This window comes from Cynocephalus volans, chromosome X, assembly GCF_027409185.1.
Source record: "Cynocephalus volans isolate mCynVol1 chromosome X, mCynVol1.pri, whole genome shotgun sequence".
In the NCBI taxonomy this organism is placed as follows: Eukaryota; Metazoa; Chordata; class Mammalia; order Dermoptera; family Cynocephalidae; genus Cynocephalus; species Cynocephalus volans.
In genome coordinates, this window is record NC_084478.1 from 173,197,306 (window position 1) to 173,213,584 (window position 16,279).

Genomic DNA, 16,279 nt, shown 5'->3' on the forward strand with positions numbered 1-16,279 from the left:
TTGAGGGAACACAACTCAACCCATAAGAAGCAGGAAGCCCAGGCAGAAAATATAAATACATTGAGGAGTCGTAGAGTTTAAGATATTAAAGACACAGGCTGGATGAGAGTGCCAAGGCGTGAGTGAGACAGAACAAAGTACAAGTACTGAGTCTTGACATCCTCCAATGTTTAGAGATTAAAAGGAGCCAGCAAATAAGACTGAGGAGAAATGGTCAGTGAGGTAGGAGGGAAACCAGAAGAGCATCACGGCGTAGAAGTTCTGTGGAGAGTAATTTCAGGAGGACAGGAGACTCAGCTGTGCCAAATGCTGCTGACAAATCCAGAAAGACTGAGAACTGACTATTGGATTTAACAACATGGGGTAATAGTTAGTGCCCACCTGACAAGGCCGTTGGGAGGATACTTCAGAAACCCTCAGAAAATTGTTTGTCACATGGTAAGAGCTCAATAGGTTTTCACTCTTATTTTGGGAGTGTGGTAATGTAAATCAGCCTACATTTTGCTGTGTGAACTTTTGGTTCTAACCAAATAAGTTTATTAGAACAGCAGAGCATAGTGGTTAAAAAGCGTGAACTGTGGAGCCAACCTATCTGGGCTCAAATCTGGGCCCCACTGCTTACTCGCTGGGTAACCTTCTGCAAGTTGCCTAATCTCTCTTTGCCTCAGTTTTTTGACCTATAAAATGAGACTAACAATAGTACCTACCTCGTGGGGTTGATGTAAGGATTCAATATTTTAATAATGCTGAAGTGCTAGATGAGTGCCTATCACATAGCAAGTGCTGTAGAAGAGATTGCTATTTCTTATTTAAATGAGAATATTCATTTATTTGAATTAACTTGTGTCAAAATTGCTTTGAGCAAGCTGTATTGAAACACTGTTAGCATATTTTTCACAAACAAAACCACACCGTTTCATAATTACTAAACAGTTCTGGTTACATGGACTTGGAAAGTGCTGGGATGTCTTACGTTGAATGTAAGACGAAGGAGCTCTGTGAACTGCATGATTTAGCAATGTTTATGTAGCTTCATACCGCCTAATTTCACTTCTCTCCAGGAGAATATGTCGTCATGACAACCCACTTTCATCTCAAACGGAAAATTGGCTACTTTGTGATCCAGACCTACTTGCCATGTATCATGACTGTCATTCTGTCACAAGTGTCTTTCTGGCTCAACAGAGAGTCTGTCCCTGCCCGCACGGTTTTTGGTGAGTGTTGCTTTATTGAGAACGGGGGAGGGACATGTGCGAAGTCTTACCACGGGCGGGCAAAGCAGAGGTGAGAAAGGTGGAAGAGCCACTTCTGCAGATAATGGGAACAACACGTGAGCCCAGCAGTAGTGACCGAGTCAACAAATGCTGGAGTCTCGGGCAGGTGGATTCTTAACAGGGAAGTGAGAATAGGAAGAGTGCTGAACTAGTCAGGTTACTGAAAGTCCTTCTCTCTCCCTGATGTTTGCCCCAGAAGCTCGAGAGGGACTGAGCCTTCAGTGAAAGAAAGAGAATTTATTTTGTTATACATATATATTTATTTTTGATTTCTCTTTATTTCCTGACTTTGTTGGGTGTCATCTGTGTCCCATGCTGGCGATGTCTTCTGATACCCTGGATTAGAATAACATTTCCTTATTTAAAAAGAACTTTGATTTAATCATTCCACAATGTGTACTTATAACATCACACTGTAACCATAGCATACACAATTGTTTGTCAAGCAAAAATAAAATAGAATAAAAAATAAATGAGTTAGTGTAAAATGTTTAAAAAATAAAACAATTTTTTTCTATTTGTAAAATAAATTCTTTATTTTATATTGTGCTCTTGCTAAAACCGATATTTAACTATAGACTCTTGCTACTGACTGTTAAGAATGGGTTGATAATTTCGATACATTCTGCAAAATCATAGCTGTTCTATTGACCTCTTATTTCAAAATGATTTTTGCCATAAGTCAGCAGCTTTCTTTTTATCTGATGTAAACTGTCTTCATGTCTGTTCTGAAAATGTTCTGTTTCAATCACTGTCCTGTGGTGAAAGAATTCAACAGGAACTTGGGGGAGGGGGGACAATCAGGGAAATGCAAGTCAAAACCACAGTGAGATTTCATCTCAACTCCAGTTAGAATGGCTATTGTCAAAAAGACAAAAAACAAATGCTGGTGAGGATGCAGAGAAAAGAGAACTCTTACACACTGTTAGTGGGAATGTAAATTAGTACAGCAATTATGGAAAATACAGTATGGAGGTTCCTCAAAAATCTACAAATAGAATTACCATATGATCCAGCAATCCTACTGCTAGGTATTTATTCAAATGAAAGGAAATTTGTATACCAAAAGGATATCTGCACTCCCATGTTCATTACAGCACTATTCACTATAACCAAGATATGGAACCAACCTAGGTGTCCATCGACAAATGAATGGATAAAGAAAGTGTGATATATCTGCACAATGGAATACTATTCAGCCATGAAGAAGGATGAAATCCTGGCATTTGTAGTAACATGGATGAGCTTGGAGAAAATTATGTTAAGTGAAATAAGCCACGCACAGAAAGAGAAATACTGCATGTTCTCACTCATATGTAAAAGCTAAAAAAGTTGAGCTCGTGGAAGTACAGAGTAGAAGAGTGGTTACTAGAGGATGAGAAGGGAGGGGGAAGGATATAGGGAGAGCTTGGATAATGGACACCAACTTACAGCTAGATGGGAGGAATAAGTTCTACTAGTACTTAGGTGTCTAGTAGTACTAGGTGTCTACAATTAACAATAATTTATTGTATATTTTCTCAGACGGCTAGAAGAGAGGAGTTCAAATGTTCTGAAACACAAAGAGAAGAATTTAGTGCACAGACTGGAGAAGGTAAAGAGTAAGAAACCAAACTGACAGCAGAGAAGTGGATTTAGGGCTTTTTAAAGACCCATTGTTTTTCTATGAGCATCTGACTTTGCTGCTTCTCCTCTAGCCTTTTTGAAAATAGTATGGAATTTTTGATATTTAGTAAAGGCTGCACAGTGTGAAGGATTTTTCAATAGTACCTACAGCTGGAGGAAGTTCTTTCGATATGAGTTTGCTGATGTCTAGAAAGAGGTAGAAAGAGGTCTGCATATCATTAGCACTTTTCCCTCAGAGACTTAAAGCATATAAAACATTTTCTGCCTGTTTTCCACTGTAAGATTTTCTAGGACATAAATATTAATTAATTCCTTTAAGCTACTAAACTGACTATATGGCAATGGAAACATATACTTGGGTGTACTGGGTACCCACACAGAAGGCATTCCTACTAATATCCTGAAGCTGTACTTTGTAGTTAAACAAATAGTAAATGATATTTTGGAAAGAATCAGCATTTTTAGATCAGGCCTAAGAGGAGGCAACAGTGGAGAAAATGAAAAAGTGACTTGTAAAGTAGGAAAAATAAACAGTCATAAAGGTGTGATATCATAGAAGTCAAGAAAGGAAGGAAAGTATTTCAAGAAGCAGGAAATAATCATCTGGGGTGAATTCCACTGTGAGTTTAAGTAAGATGCAGACAGAAACTGTGGGCTATGGTGATATACTTGGTTGTTAATGATCTTGAAAACAATAGTTCTAGTGAAGTGAAGAGAGCAGAAGCTATATGGGAGTGGGTTAAAATGCTCATTTTTAGAAATATAACGAATTAGATACCCTGATAAACCTCCCTCTACAAAATCATAGAAAAGCTAGATAAAACATTAAAAAAAAAAACCCAACATTATTTTAATATCTGAGCTCATAAGAAATTAAAGGAGGTACTCAGGGGCCAAAATAGAAGAAGAAACTGAAAACCGGAGTGTTAATCACATAAACTGATACTGTTGTAGCAGGAAGATGGGCAGATAGACTATTGATCTTGATAGACAAAAAGTTTAAAATTTTAAAGTTACACAAGACATTGAGAGCCTGAGGGAAGTTAAGGGTTAGAGCTAAGATTGTGGAAGGCTAATAATCTCCCCCACAGATATCCATGTCCTAGACCCTGGAACCTCTGAATATGACCTTATATGACAAAAATAACTTTGCATATGTGGTTAAGTTAAAGATCTTGAGATGTGGAGATTATCCTGTATTATCTGGATAGGCCCCAAATGCCATTACAAGTATCTTTATAAGAGTAAAGCAGAGAGAGATTTTACTACAGACAAGAAAGCAGTATGATGATGGAAACAGATGAGATTTGAAGATGCTTTGCCGTTGGCTTTGAAGAGGAAGAAGGGGCCCATGAGGCAGGCAAGGAATCCAAGTTCCAGCTCTAGAAACTAGGAAAAGCATTGTATTCTCTCTCTAGAGTCTCTAGAAAGGAAGCCCTGCTGACTACTTGACCTTAGCCCAGTGAAGCTGATTTCAGACTTCTGGTGTCCAGAACCATAAGAATACATTTTGTTGTTTTAAACCACTAGATTTGTTACATAAGCCGTAGGAAATTAATACAGGCACACTTCCCATAAATCCAATACCATCGAAGAGTTATGCCCTCAACACAAGAGAACACAAGAAAAACACACTTATCAGTGCAGGGAGACAGCATATTTATTTTGGTCTGGGCTCTGTGTGAAATACAAGATTTGAGAATTCTTTTTTATTTCTTTTTTTTGGTGGCTGGCTGGTACAGGGATCTGAACATGTGACTCTGGTGTTATAAGGCCACATTCTAACCAACCAAGCTAATGAGCTGAGAATTTCTTTTTTAATTCACACTTGGCTTCTCATTAATTTAGAATTCATATTTATATTAACTGCATTAATGTGAAAGCTTCCAAATTAAAATGTTAATTTAAAAAGTGATTGCAGAATTTTTATGTAAATACTAAGAGCCAAGAATAGCCAATATGCTCCTAAAGAAGAACGAAATGGAAAGACTTGCTCCACAAGATGTCAAAAATGATTAAAAAGCTACAGCAATTAAGACAGTGTGTTATGGGCATAAGGAAAATAGAGAGCCTAAAAGTAGACTCGCATATATGTAAACTTAATTTATGACAAAGATGGCACTGCCGGGCATTAATTTGAGATTGGTCATTAACTTATATAAAAGTTAAAAGTATGATATTCTTAGAAGAAAATATTTTTGCAACCTTTGCTAGAGCAAAAATTCCTTAGTGCACAAAAAAGTAATAACAGTAAAGAAAACAAACTAATAAATTGGACCTCATCAAAATCAAAAAGTTCTGCTATTCAAAGGGTGACATTAAGAAAATGAAATGACAAGCCATAGACTGGGATAAAGCATTTTATGTTACAGATTTGCTAAAGGATTTGTATTCCAAAAATATGAAGAGTTCCTACAATTCACTAATAAAAAGACAAGGAATCCAATTTTAAAAATGGGCAAAAGACGTGAACAGATATTTCACCAAATAATATACACAAATGCCCATAAGCACTTGAAAAGATGCTTCACATCAGTTTTTATCAGGGAAGCGTAAACTGAAACCTCACGGAAACATCACTTTAAACACTAGAATGGCTGAAATTAAAAAGACTGACATTCTCAGGTACTGGTGAGCTGGAGGAGCAATTGTAACTACCCTACACTGCTGAAAGGGATGTAAAATGATACAACCTCTTTTGAAAACGAGTTTGACTGCTTCTTACAAAGTTAAAAAGACATTTACCCTATAACCTAGGTATTCCACTCCTCGATATACATCCAAGTGAAATGAAAATATAAGTTTAAACAAGACTTATACAAGAATGTTCATAACATCTTTATTCATAAAAGCCCCAAACTGGAAAACATCCAAATGTACATACATGGAGAAGTGAATGCATGAATGTATTGTGATATATTCATAAAACATATTAACAGCTATCAATTCACCTAACAGTATGGATGAATCTCAAAAATTATATCAAGCTAAAGAATCCAGGCACACAGTAGTACAGAATATATGACTTTATTTATTTAAAATTCTAAAACAGGCAAAGCTAAGCTATATTGTTAGAGATCAAAACAATGGCTTCTTCTAGGGTGGTGGATTGACTAAAAATGGGCATGAGAGAACTTACTGGGGTGGTGGAAATGTTACATCTTGATTGGGATAGTAGTTACACAATTGTATACATTTGCCCAAACACTTTAAAATGTACAAACTTGAAGGTGTATTAAAAAGAAGATGTATTAAAAAAGAAGAATAAAAATAATAAATATATGAATAATGATAAATGAGTATTTGATGTAAGTAATAACAGTGGCTTATTGGGTAAATAATAAATTCAGAATAAAATACTAGACCATAATATAATCTATATAAATTGAAATAGGAATACATGGAGATATAATGTTCTTGGGACTTTTGTTATCAGGTAGAATTGTAAAAGTACCAATTAATATTAAATTTTCATAAGTCAAGGATGCATGCTGACTGAAACTCATGTATCAGCTGGGAATGTTAAATGGTATGATCAATCACCTTAGAAAATAGTTGACAGTATCATATAAAGTTAAACATATTCTTACCATATAATCTCGCAGTTATATCCCTAGGTATTTACCGAGAGAAATGAAAGCATATGCTCATACAAAGACTTGTATGTAAATTGTCGCAGCATATTTATTTATAATTGTCAAACATCGGAAACAATCCAGATGTTCATTAATATGTATTCACCTATTGTCAAAGAAATTATATTATAAACAAACTATGTTAAACAAATTATAATAAACAAATTATGTCATATCATTACAATGGAATACTACTCTAAAATTAACAGGAACGAACTAAAGATAGATGCGATGACGTGAGTGAACCTACAAATATTATGCTGAGTGAAGGAATCCAGACACAATTCAATACATACGATATGATATTTACGTGAAACTCTAAGGGAAAAATATCTAATCCATAGTTAAAGCAAGCAGATCAGTGGTTAACTGAGACCAAGGAGGGGATGGTATGGGCACAAAGGAACCTTTAGGGTTATGGAAGTATTCTATAAATAATACCTATGAGAAAGGGCGCAGAAGGATGTGAACAGATGTAGAAGTCTCAAAGGAGCACAGGTTACCCCAACACTGTGATCATGTAATGGTGTAAGGAGTATTAGAGATCAAAGAAAATGTGGACCCCACTTCTTAAGCTCCTGATTCTGAATTATCAGTTACTTTTTGAGAACAGAAACAGTGTACTCAAGAGGAGGGCCAGGTTTCAGTTAAGACCAAAAGGGGAACATGCATTCAGAGAACAGGCTGAGAATACAGGTGAATTTGCCAGTCATAGAGAAGCAGAGTTGGACACTTGGAAGGGTTTGGGAGAAAGAGTTTCTAAAGAAGATATGAGGGATAGGGTCAGATTTAGCAATGCACTTCGTAAAACAGGATTGAGCCTGACAGACAATTAATTAACAAATAGCCTCGCCATTGTGGGGGTGTCTGAGGTACACAGGTGTATGGAGCATGATTAATTCTGGTTACCTCCCAGGGAGAGAATGGGTGCTCATTTCGAATGCTGTGGTCTGAAATATTTTAGATTTTGTATCCCGAGGGCCTAACTCTGTGTAAGGCACAGAATAGACAGTTGTAATGTTGGAGTAAAGAAGACATTAAGAACTATATTATTGATGATAATAACAATATAGTTACTGTAAGAAAAGTACATTATTAACTCTGGTGGGAGCAATTGTGATGCAGTGTCATGGGCTGTTGATTGGGTCCAGGGATTAAAGTCATTGGACACACATATGGTTTGGTAGGATAGACATATATCAAGTAAGTGTGCTAGAAGTACTCAAAGGCAGCAAGGAGGAGCAGTCAGTTCTGCCTGAACCTTTCAAGAAAGGCTTTCTAGAAGAGTCATGAACGAGAAGCAGTAGGTGACAGGCTGGATCTCTTAAAATGCTGAGAATCTTTTTGTCCATCTATGAAGTTTACCAAATTCTTGATTGAGGGTCTAACAGCTCTGACTATGGAAGAGCTCTCCATAAGATATGACAGTTCTAATTAAGCACTAGAGGATAGAGCTCTCTAAATCCTATTGAGATATGGCACAGAAACACTGTGTTGCAGTGTAGTTCTCTCCATCTAAGCACTAGCACACTACTATGAATATGCCAGTGTGGACGACTGCATTTGCTGATAACCATAAATGAGGTAGCTTGTTTCTCCCATCAGTCATTACTTGTTTGATATGATCTGAGTATTACTGAGCCTTGAGTCCATTCTCAGAGCATACCAGGTCACACATTCAGTTAGTTTGTTAATAGATATATGTGGCTGATTCCTGACATGGCTTAAAATGTGTTTTTGCTATTTGGCCTTAATGTTGCTGCCTAGTTTGTGTAAAGGTGCTCCTTTAGGGTCTCTCTGTTGAAATTGTACTGGATTTCCAGTCTTTTCCAGTCTGGATTTGTATTTATATAGCAAATGTATAAGTAAGATACTCAAGAGAGCAACATAGGAGAGGAAGCCCCCAAATTAACTCTACCCAGAGAGTCAGCCATATGTGTTGTAGCCTCTGGGGCTTCCACTCCTATCTTATCAGCAAATGCAGTTGTCCTCTCTGGCACACTCACAGTAGTGTGCTGGTGCTTAGATGGAGGGAACATCGTCTGAATCTCATGAGCTTGGGTCAAGGAGGGCACGGAATGAAGTCCTAATGGGATGAGAGATGCTACGCAGAGAAGCATGCCATTCCCCATCCTTTTCATCATGCCAACACTTAGAAAGATTTCGTGACGTTTTCCCTTTCTTCAAGTCTGAATGACTTTGGGTACAGCAACTCCCTTATCAAAATCGGATAGAGACCGTAGGGAATATTCACAAGTGGGGAGAATGGAAGACTAAGGAAAGTGCCCAAGATACAAAGCAAGTAGGTGAAAACCCTACTGAACTCAGACCACGTCCTGAATCTTGGGCTCAGTTCTGGGCTGTTCAGAAAAAAAACTACTAGGATGGGGGATGATGAAGCTGAATAAAAGAAGGAGTTCGTGAGGAGAAAATAAATCTCCATGCTCATTCTGGAGATGACATTCACAAGGAACCATAGCCACCTTTTCAAGTCTCTGAAAGCCTGTCCTGGAGAGGAAGGAGCAGATTGTTTTCTTCCTGTGTGGCCACGAAAGGAACTCTGAGGTCAGTGGGCTGGTAGTTAGAAAAAGGCAGGTTTTGGCTTATAAGGCAGGTGCTCCTCATTTAAAAGCTCTCTCACAATGAAATGAGCTACTAACTCTTCAGTAGAATGTTTAAGCAGAGGTTAGAGGACAACTGTTAGAAGTACTGTACTACAGATTCCTCTTCCTATACCCATTGGGATGGGGTGGTTACTAGGTGGACCCATCCAGCTTTGACATATTCTGTTTTTAACTTTATTTTAAAATTTTTTTAACTGACACATAATAATTGTACGTATTTATGGGGTACAGAATAATATTTTGATACGTGTAGGCACTATGTGATGATCAAATCAGGATAATTAGCATATCCATCACCACAAACATTTACCATTTCTTTATGATGAGAACATTTGAACTCCTCTTTTCTAACCATTTGAAAATATACAATAAATTATTGTTAATTATAGACACCTAGCACTACTATAGAATATTATAATTTATTCTTCCTACCTAGATGTAAGTTTATATCCATTAACCAACCTCTCCTTATACCCTCTGCCCCCTACCTTTCCCAGCTTCTAGTAACCTTAATTCTATTTTCTACTTCTATGAGCTCACATTTTCTAGTGGCCACATATGAGTGAGAACGTGCAGTATTTATCTTTCTTTGCTGGACTTATTTCACATAAAATAATTTATTTTCAGGCTCATCCATGTTGCCACAAGTGACACAATCTCATTATTTTTTATGGCTGAGTAGTATTCCATTCTGTATATATACCACATTTTCTTTATCCATTCATCTGTTGATGGACACAGGTTGATTTTATATCTTGGCAATTGTTAATAGTGCTTCAGGAAACATGGGAGTGCAGGTACCTCTTTGGTATACTGATTTCCTTTACTTTGGATAAATACCTAGTAGTGGGATTACCAAATCATATGGTAGTTCTATTTTTCGTTTTTTTGAGAAAACTTCATATTGTTTTCCATAATGGTTGTACTAATTTATGTTCCCACCAACAGAGTGTATGAGTTCCCTTTTCTCTGCATCCTTGCCAGCATTTGTTGTTTTTCGTCTTTTTGATAGTAGTCATTCTAACTAGAGTAAGATGGTATCTCGTGTGGTTTTAATGTGCATTTCCCCCATGATTACTGATGCTGGGCATTTTTTCACATATCTGTTAGCCATTCATATGTCTTCTTTTGAGAAATGCCTATTTAAGGCATTTGCCAATTTTTTAAATCAAATTACCAGTTTGTTTTTTGTTTTTCTTTGCTGTTGTGTTCCTTATATATTCTGGATATTAGCCCCTTGTCAGATGCATAGTTTGCAAATACTTTCTCCCATTTTGTAGGTTGTCTCCTCTTTTTGTTGATTGTGTCCTTTGCTGTGCAGACACCTTTTATTTTGATGTAATCCCATGTCTATTTTTGCTTTTGCTGCCTGTGCGTTAGAAGTCTTCTCTGTAAAATTTTTGCCCAGAGCAATGTCTTGGAGTGTTTTCCCTATGTTTTCTTCTAGTAGTTTTATAGTTTCAGGTCTTACATTTAGGTCTTTAATCAATTTTGAGTTGATTTTTGTATATGGTGAGAGAAAGGGGTTTAGTTTCATTCTTCTGCATGTGGATATCCAGTTTTTTCAGCACAATTTATTGAAGAGACTGTCCTTTCCCCAATGTATTGCTCTTGATGCCTTTGTCAAAAATTAGTTGGCTGTAGATATGTGGATTAATTTCTAGGTTCTCAGTTCTGTTCCACTGGTCTGTGTGTGTTTTTATGCCAGTACCATGCTGTTTTGTTTACTATAGCTTTGTAGTATATTTTGAAGTCAAGCAGTGTGATGCCTCCTGCTTTGTTCTTTTTGCTCAGGATTGCTTTAGCTATTTGGAGTCTTTTGTGGTTCTGTATGAATTTTAGGTTTTTTAAATTTCTGTGATTTTTTTTTTTTTACAGGAGCCATTTTGAGTGGGGTAAAGTTCCTCCTTTCAAGTAGTAAGTTGATCTCATCAAATACTCTCTCAATGTCTTCCAGTCGCAACTGGTTCTCATCTTTTCTTTACCCAGGTGTCACCACTGTTCTCACCATGACCACCTTGAGTATCAGTGCCAGAAACTCCTTACCTAAAGTGGCATATGCGACGGCCATGGACTGGTTCATAGCCGTCTGTTATGCCTTTGTATTTTCTGCACTGATTGAATTTGCCACTGTCAACTACTTCACCAAGCGGAGTTGGGCTTGGGAAGGCAAGAAGGTGCCAGAAGCTCTGGAGACGAAGGTGAGATATAGCAAAAGAGGGGCTGGGAAGCACTCCCTGCGAGAACTGTATTGGAACCAGGAGTGGGCAGCCTATAGCCTGCATGAACTGGACAGGGCTGTGGGCTATTCACTGGGGTCATCAATCCAATTCTCAACTGGAGTGCTTCTTGGCAATCTGGAGTATTGGCTGGGGGAAGGGAAAGAGGGAAGGTATCATGGAGGGTTGATGTCTTCTGGTGAGGGATCAAATCCAACTTTGATGCTGTGAGACTCAAGGGGAACCCATTGGTACTTACAAAGTCATGCAGAGACCTAGGCTCTATCTTCAACACAGAGAACAATCTTTAGGGCTGCCTGTGCCCTTCACTTTCCATTACACTCATATTACAGTCAAACCAAAGTGATTATTATTTCTTCTGTGTCTTTACTTATTTTGTATTCTCTACCTGGAATGCTGTTTTTTTTCCTTGCCTGGTGAACACCTACTCATAATTCAAGATCCAACTGAAATGCTACTTTCTTCATACAGCCTTTCTGGAATCATGAAGACAAACTTAGCTTTTTGAGAGAGGGTGCTTCTGATATTAAAATAATTTATTTGTATTAGAATTATTTGTCTGTCTCCTCACTAGACTGTAAAAATCTTGAGGGCAGGGGCTTATCTGCATCATATTTCTAACTAGCCAGCATCCTTGCATAGCATCTGACTCATAGTAGAAGCTGAATAAATGTTGGCTGAATTGGTGGATCAATGGAAAGGAAGAAGAAAAAAGAAACCAACTAGATTAGTACTTGAGAAACATAAATACGGTGAAATCGAGGTTGCTGTTTCAAACGAGTTCAGGTCTCTAGAACTAGATGAAGATTATCTAAAGATGCTAAAAAGAACTGGCATATGTGATCCCAGAACCATTCCAGTACTCTTCAAAGAAGCATGCACAAGAGAAATGGTAATGATAACTTTTCAAATTGGCGAAAAAGATGTATTCTACAGAGTACAGATTGGTGAGTTGGCAGACTTTTAGAACAGATTTTAACTACTTATTTAGACAGAATTTATTAACTTTTTGCTATGAATTGTGAAGGAATAAGTGCATTTCTACTTCCTACATCTATTCTACCATACGATTTTTTGGTTGGTTTTATTATTATACTTAGTCTAGTTGTTACCTTTGTACCCTTAAATATATTTACCCCTCAATAATTTGATTTAGCAACTATGAACGGGGTCTGTTGTCCAGCCATCCACCTACTACAAGATAGAAGGAAATTGGTATACTTAGCCTACCTCTCAACTTCTCTCTCTACCAGTCCCTGTCACATCCCAACTTCTGTTTGTAATCCTACTGTTTCTGGATTGTAAAGTCTCATAACATTTACATCTTTTTATGCAACTATAATTCCTGTAGTTATTCAATCATAGTTTATTTAAATAAGCTCTCTTTTCAAAATAGTCCTTTAATCCATTTTTCCATTCCTTGCTTAGTTACCTAAAGGTTATCCTATAGAATTTTCTTTAAGAAGGTCTCATGTGAACCATATTTCCTATCTTGCATGCGTAAAATTATCTGTCCATTGTGTTTATATGTGAATTATAGTTGAGGTTTGTACGATTTGTGGGTCACATTCTATTTCTCTGATAACTTTGTAGACATTGATTGCTATACTCAATTCCAGCATTGCATGTTGTCATCCATAATTCTAAAGCCAGACTGAGAACTTCTCTCATTATAGGGGAATTAATTTTATGGTCTAGAAGCCCATATGAATATATCTTTTATTTGTGAAATCCACTTTTTACAACGATATGTCTATCATGATCAATCTGTATGAATTATTCCCAGAGCACCATACTGCTCTTTAAACCTATAGATTCATGAAAGCTTTCCTGAAAACATATTTGTTCTATTCTCTTCCTCGAAGCACAGACTGTGCATATCAAAGATTATTTTTTTTTTTTTGGTCTTCTATATTTATCATTCTCTAATATTTTTTAACTTTATTATTTTTCATTTCTGCTCTATTTCTTCAAGCCATGTCCCTGATCATTTTTTAACACTGCCTATTCACCTCCATTTCTGTGGTAGTATTATTTTTCCTTATATTTATAATATGATCTCTGCCGACTTATTTTTCATGTGTTCCATGGGGTTTTGTGTGTGTGTATTCTTCAACAATCCTTTACTGGTCATTTTTCTCCCTTTTTCAACATGTTTTGCATTGGTGCCATGACTGTGTGTCTTCAATTATTACTTCAAGTTGCATTAGAGGAGTTCTTTACTAGCCCTGTATGTGTGGAAGCATTACTGTGGTAAGCTACTGAGAGTGAGCAGGATCATAGTGAGTACTTAAAAGTGAATAGGAGAGTGAATAGCCTGAGTATCATTTGTTGTTTATATAAACTCTTATGAACTCTTGTGAATACATCTCACTGTGGTTTTGATTCTGATTCTAACTAGCAAGAAGTTTCCTTTGCCCACAGAAAAGTCCTCTATGTATGGTACAGGGGTTGGGAGGTGAGGATGTGCATGTGTGTAGTGTTATATTCGTTAATTTTCCAGTCTCTAACCTCCTCTGCCAATATGTGGAGGTCAAACAGAGTTCCAGGATGTTCTCACTACCAGCATGAAAACTGATTTCATTTCAAATGATCGTTTTTCCTCTCTCAGGTCATGTCACTTACTTTTTGAGACTTTATTCATGGCCTGAAATCCAGAGAAGCAATCATCTTCAGTGCCTTCTTTACTCTGGTTTTTACTGCATTTGGGAGCCCTTCCTTCTTGAGATCAGAGTTATAAAAGCTCTAAAGTTTCATCAGATAGAGTTTTGGTTTCTATCTCTCATTTGCCTTATTTTTTCTGGTTGGATACAGAGAGGAGAAGGGAGCAAAGATGTCCTTACTCTGACATATTAAAGTCCCTTTTAAAACTCTTTTGTGAAGATGGTGATGTCAGTCTTTTGACTTAGCCTCTCTCCAAGTTCAACCCATGTATTTATAAGAAGCAGATTATGAGGTATGAATAGAAATTAAGGAATGCATAAAATGGCTCTCTAATGTGAGTGTGCTATATTTTGTCTACACTGCTACAATAAGGAGGAACTAACAATAAGACACACAGAAAAAATAATTGAAGCGCATTGGGAATAAAAATATTGGAATTTAATCATAACTTAGTTTCCTTTTTTCCTCCTTTAGAGCAACACATTAAACCTTACTTGCTTTATGCAATAAGCTATATTTTGCTTATATAGCTTATATAAGCTATATTTTGCTTATATAGCTTATATAAGCTATATTTTGCTTATATAGCTTATATAAGCTATATTTTGCTTATATAGCTTATATAAGCTATATTTTGCTTATATAGCTTATATAAGCTATATTTTGCTTATATAGCTAGAATGGGTGAGCATGAAAAATTTTTAAATGAAGACAAAGGATTAACTTGCAACTGCACTCTGAAAAACAGATGAGTGGTGGGCTTATGAGGATCAACAATATGTATTTTGTCACTGCCTCCTTTGAAGATCCCACAAAAATGAGAATAAAGGAATAAACTAGGCATAAAGCTACAAAAACCAGGAGAGGTGGAGAGGAGATGTCAGTCAGACAAGAGATATTAACACATCTTTGGAAGAAGGAATGAGGACGGAAGAAATAACATCTGATTTATCAAGCTGGGGTAAGACAAAATCCTGGAAAACTTAGTGTTTAGAGGTGCTGTGTATAGCAGAGAATGAAGCACAAAGGAGCAACTAGGGTGATTGTTTAAAGGTCTGTGTAGAGAGTAGTCAAGACCCCAAAGCCTGCACAACATGGGAAATGTCTTCAGCTAGATGTGTACTCTTCAGGAAGAACATCAGGATTTCTCATCTAAAAAAGTTAATGTCTCCAGAAAAAAACTGTTACATACTGACAGTTTGGAGTACCCCACAAAATGACCTGCTCCTACCTGATTATCTTAAATCACTGTTCACCAATCAACAAATTCAGCTTGGGTGCACTCAGCATACAAACATCTTCTCTGACATCAAATATTATTGGGATACTAATGTGGATTAAATTGTGTCCTCCAAAGTCCCTACTGAGACAGTGTTAAGAGGGATAGAAATCCTATTATGGTAATTGAAAGGTGAGGCCTTGGAGAGGTGATGAGATCATGAGGACAATGCCCTGGTAAATGGATTAGTAAGTTCATGGTTTAATGGGCATGGTTCTAATGGCTTTAAAAGCAGAGTATATGAGGAGTTCTATCCCTCTCTGCTCCTGCCATCTACCATGTGACACCCTGCTTTGCTGTGAAGAGTCACTACCAACCAACAAGGCTCTCACTAAATGTGCTCCCTGGACTTTTGACTTCCCAGCCTCTGAAACTGTAAGCAATAAATATTGTTTCTTACAAGTTATCCAGTTCCAGGTATTTTGTTACAAGCAACAGAAACAGATTAATACAGATACCAAGGATTACAAGGCAAAGTTTGCAGTGTGAAAGAGTAAAGCAAAGATTATTAAAACAAAAACAGACCAAAAAAAAAAGTACTTCATCTTGGAGGAAGGGAACAGAAATAATTTAGAAAATTAAAGAGAACTTACAGTAAACAAAACTGACCTATACCTTAGATTTGTAGATACGTGGGTACTTCAAAAAGTTTATGGAAAATAGAATTAAACTATAATATGAATGTTTCCATGAATTTTTTGAAGTATCTTCATATATCATATCCATAAAAAATGAACAGAAAGGTTCACATCTCTGTACCAGTGAGCTGCAGAACAAACAAACAAAAACCAAACAGGACACTATATAAAAAGGTAATCAGAGAATAAGAAAGACCTCTTAAGAGTAAAAGGAGTTGACAAAATAAAAGTTTTAATACAGAAATAGAAAAATAAACTGAAGAAATTTACTCTATAAATAGGGGAGGGAGAAAGGAGAA

The 16,279-nt window shown here is 36.8% G+C and overlaps 1 protein-coding gene across 1 annotated transcript in view; it reads left to right on the plus strand.

Annotated features, from left to right (window-relative positions):
* GABRA3 (gamma-aminobutyric acid type A receptor subunit alpha3) overlaps positions 1-16,279 on the plus strand; it is a 158,978-nt gene that overhangs the window by 129,377 nt on the left and 13,322 nt on the right. Inside the window, exons 7-8 of the mRNA XM_063085035.1 lie at positions 1,062-1,214; positions 11,149-11,360. Coding sequence (XP_062941105.1) covers positions 1,062-1,214; positions 11,149-11,360 — 365 coding nt within the window. The remainder of the gene's footprint in view (positions 1-1,061; positions 1,215-11,148; positions 11,361-16,279) is intronic.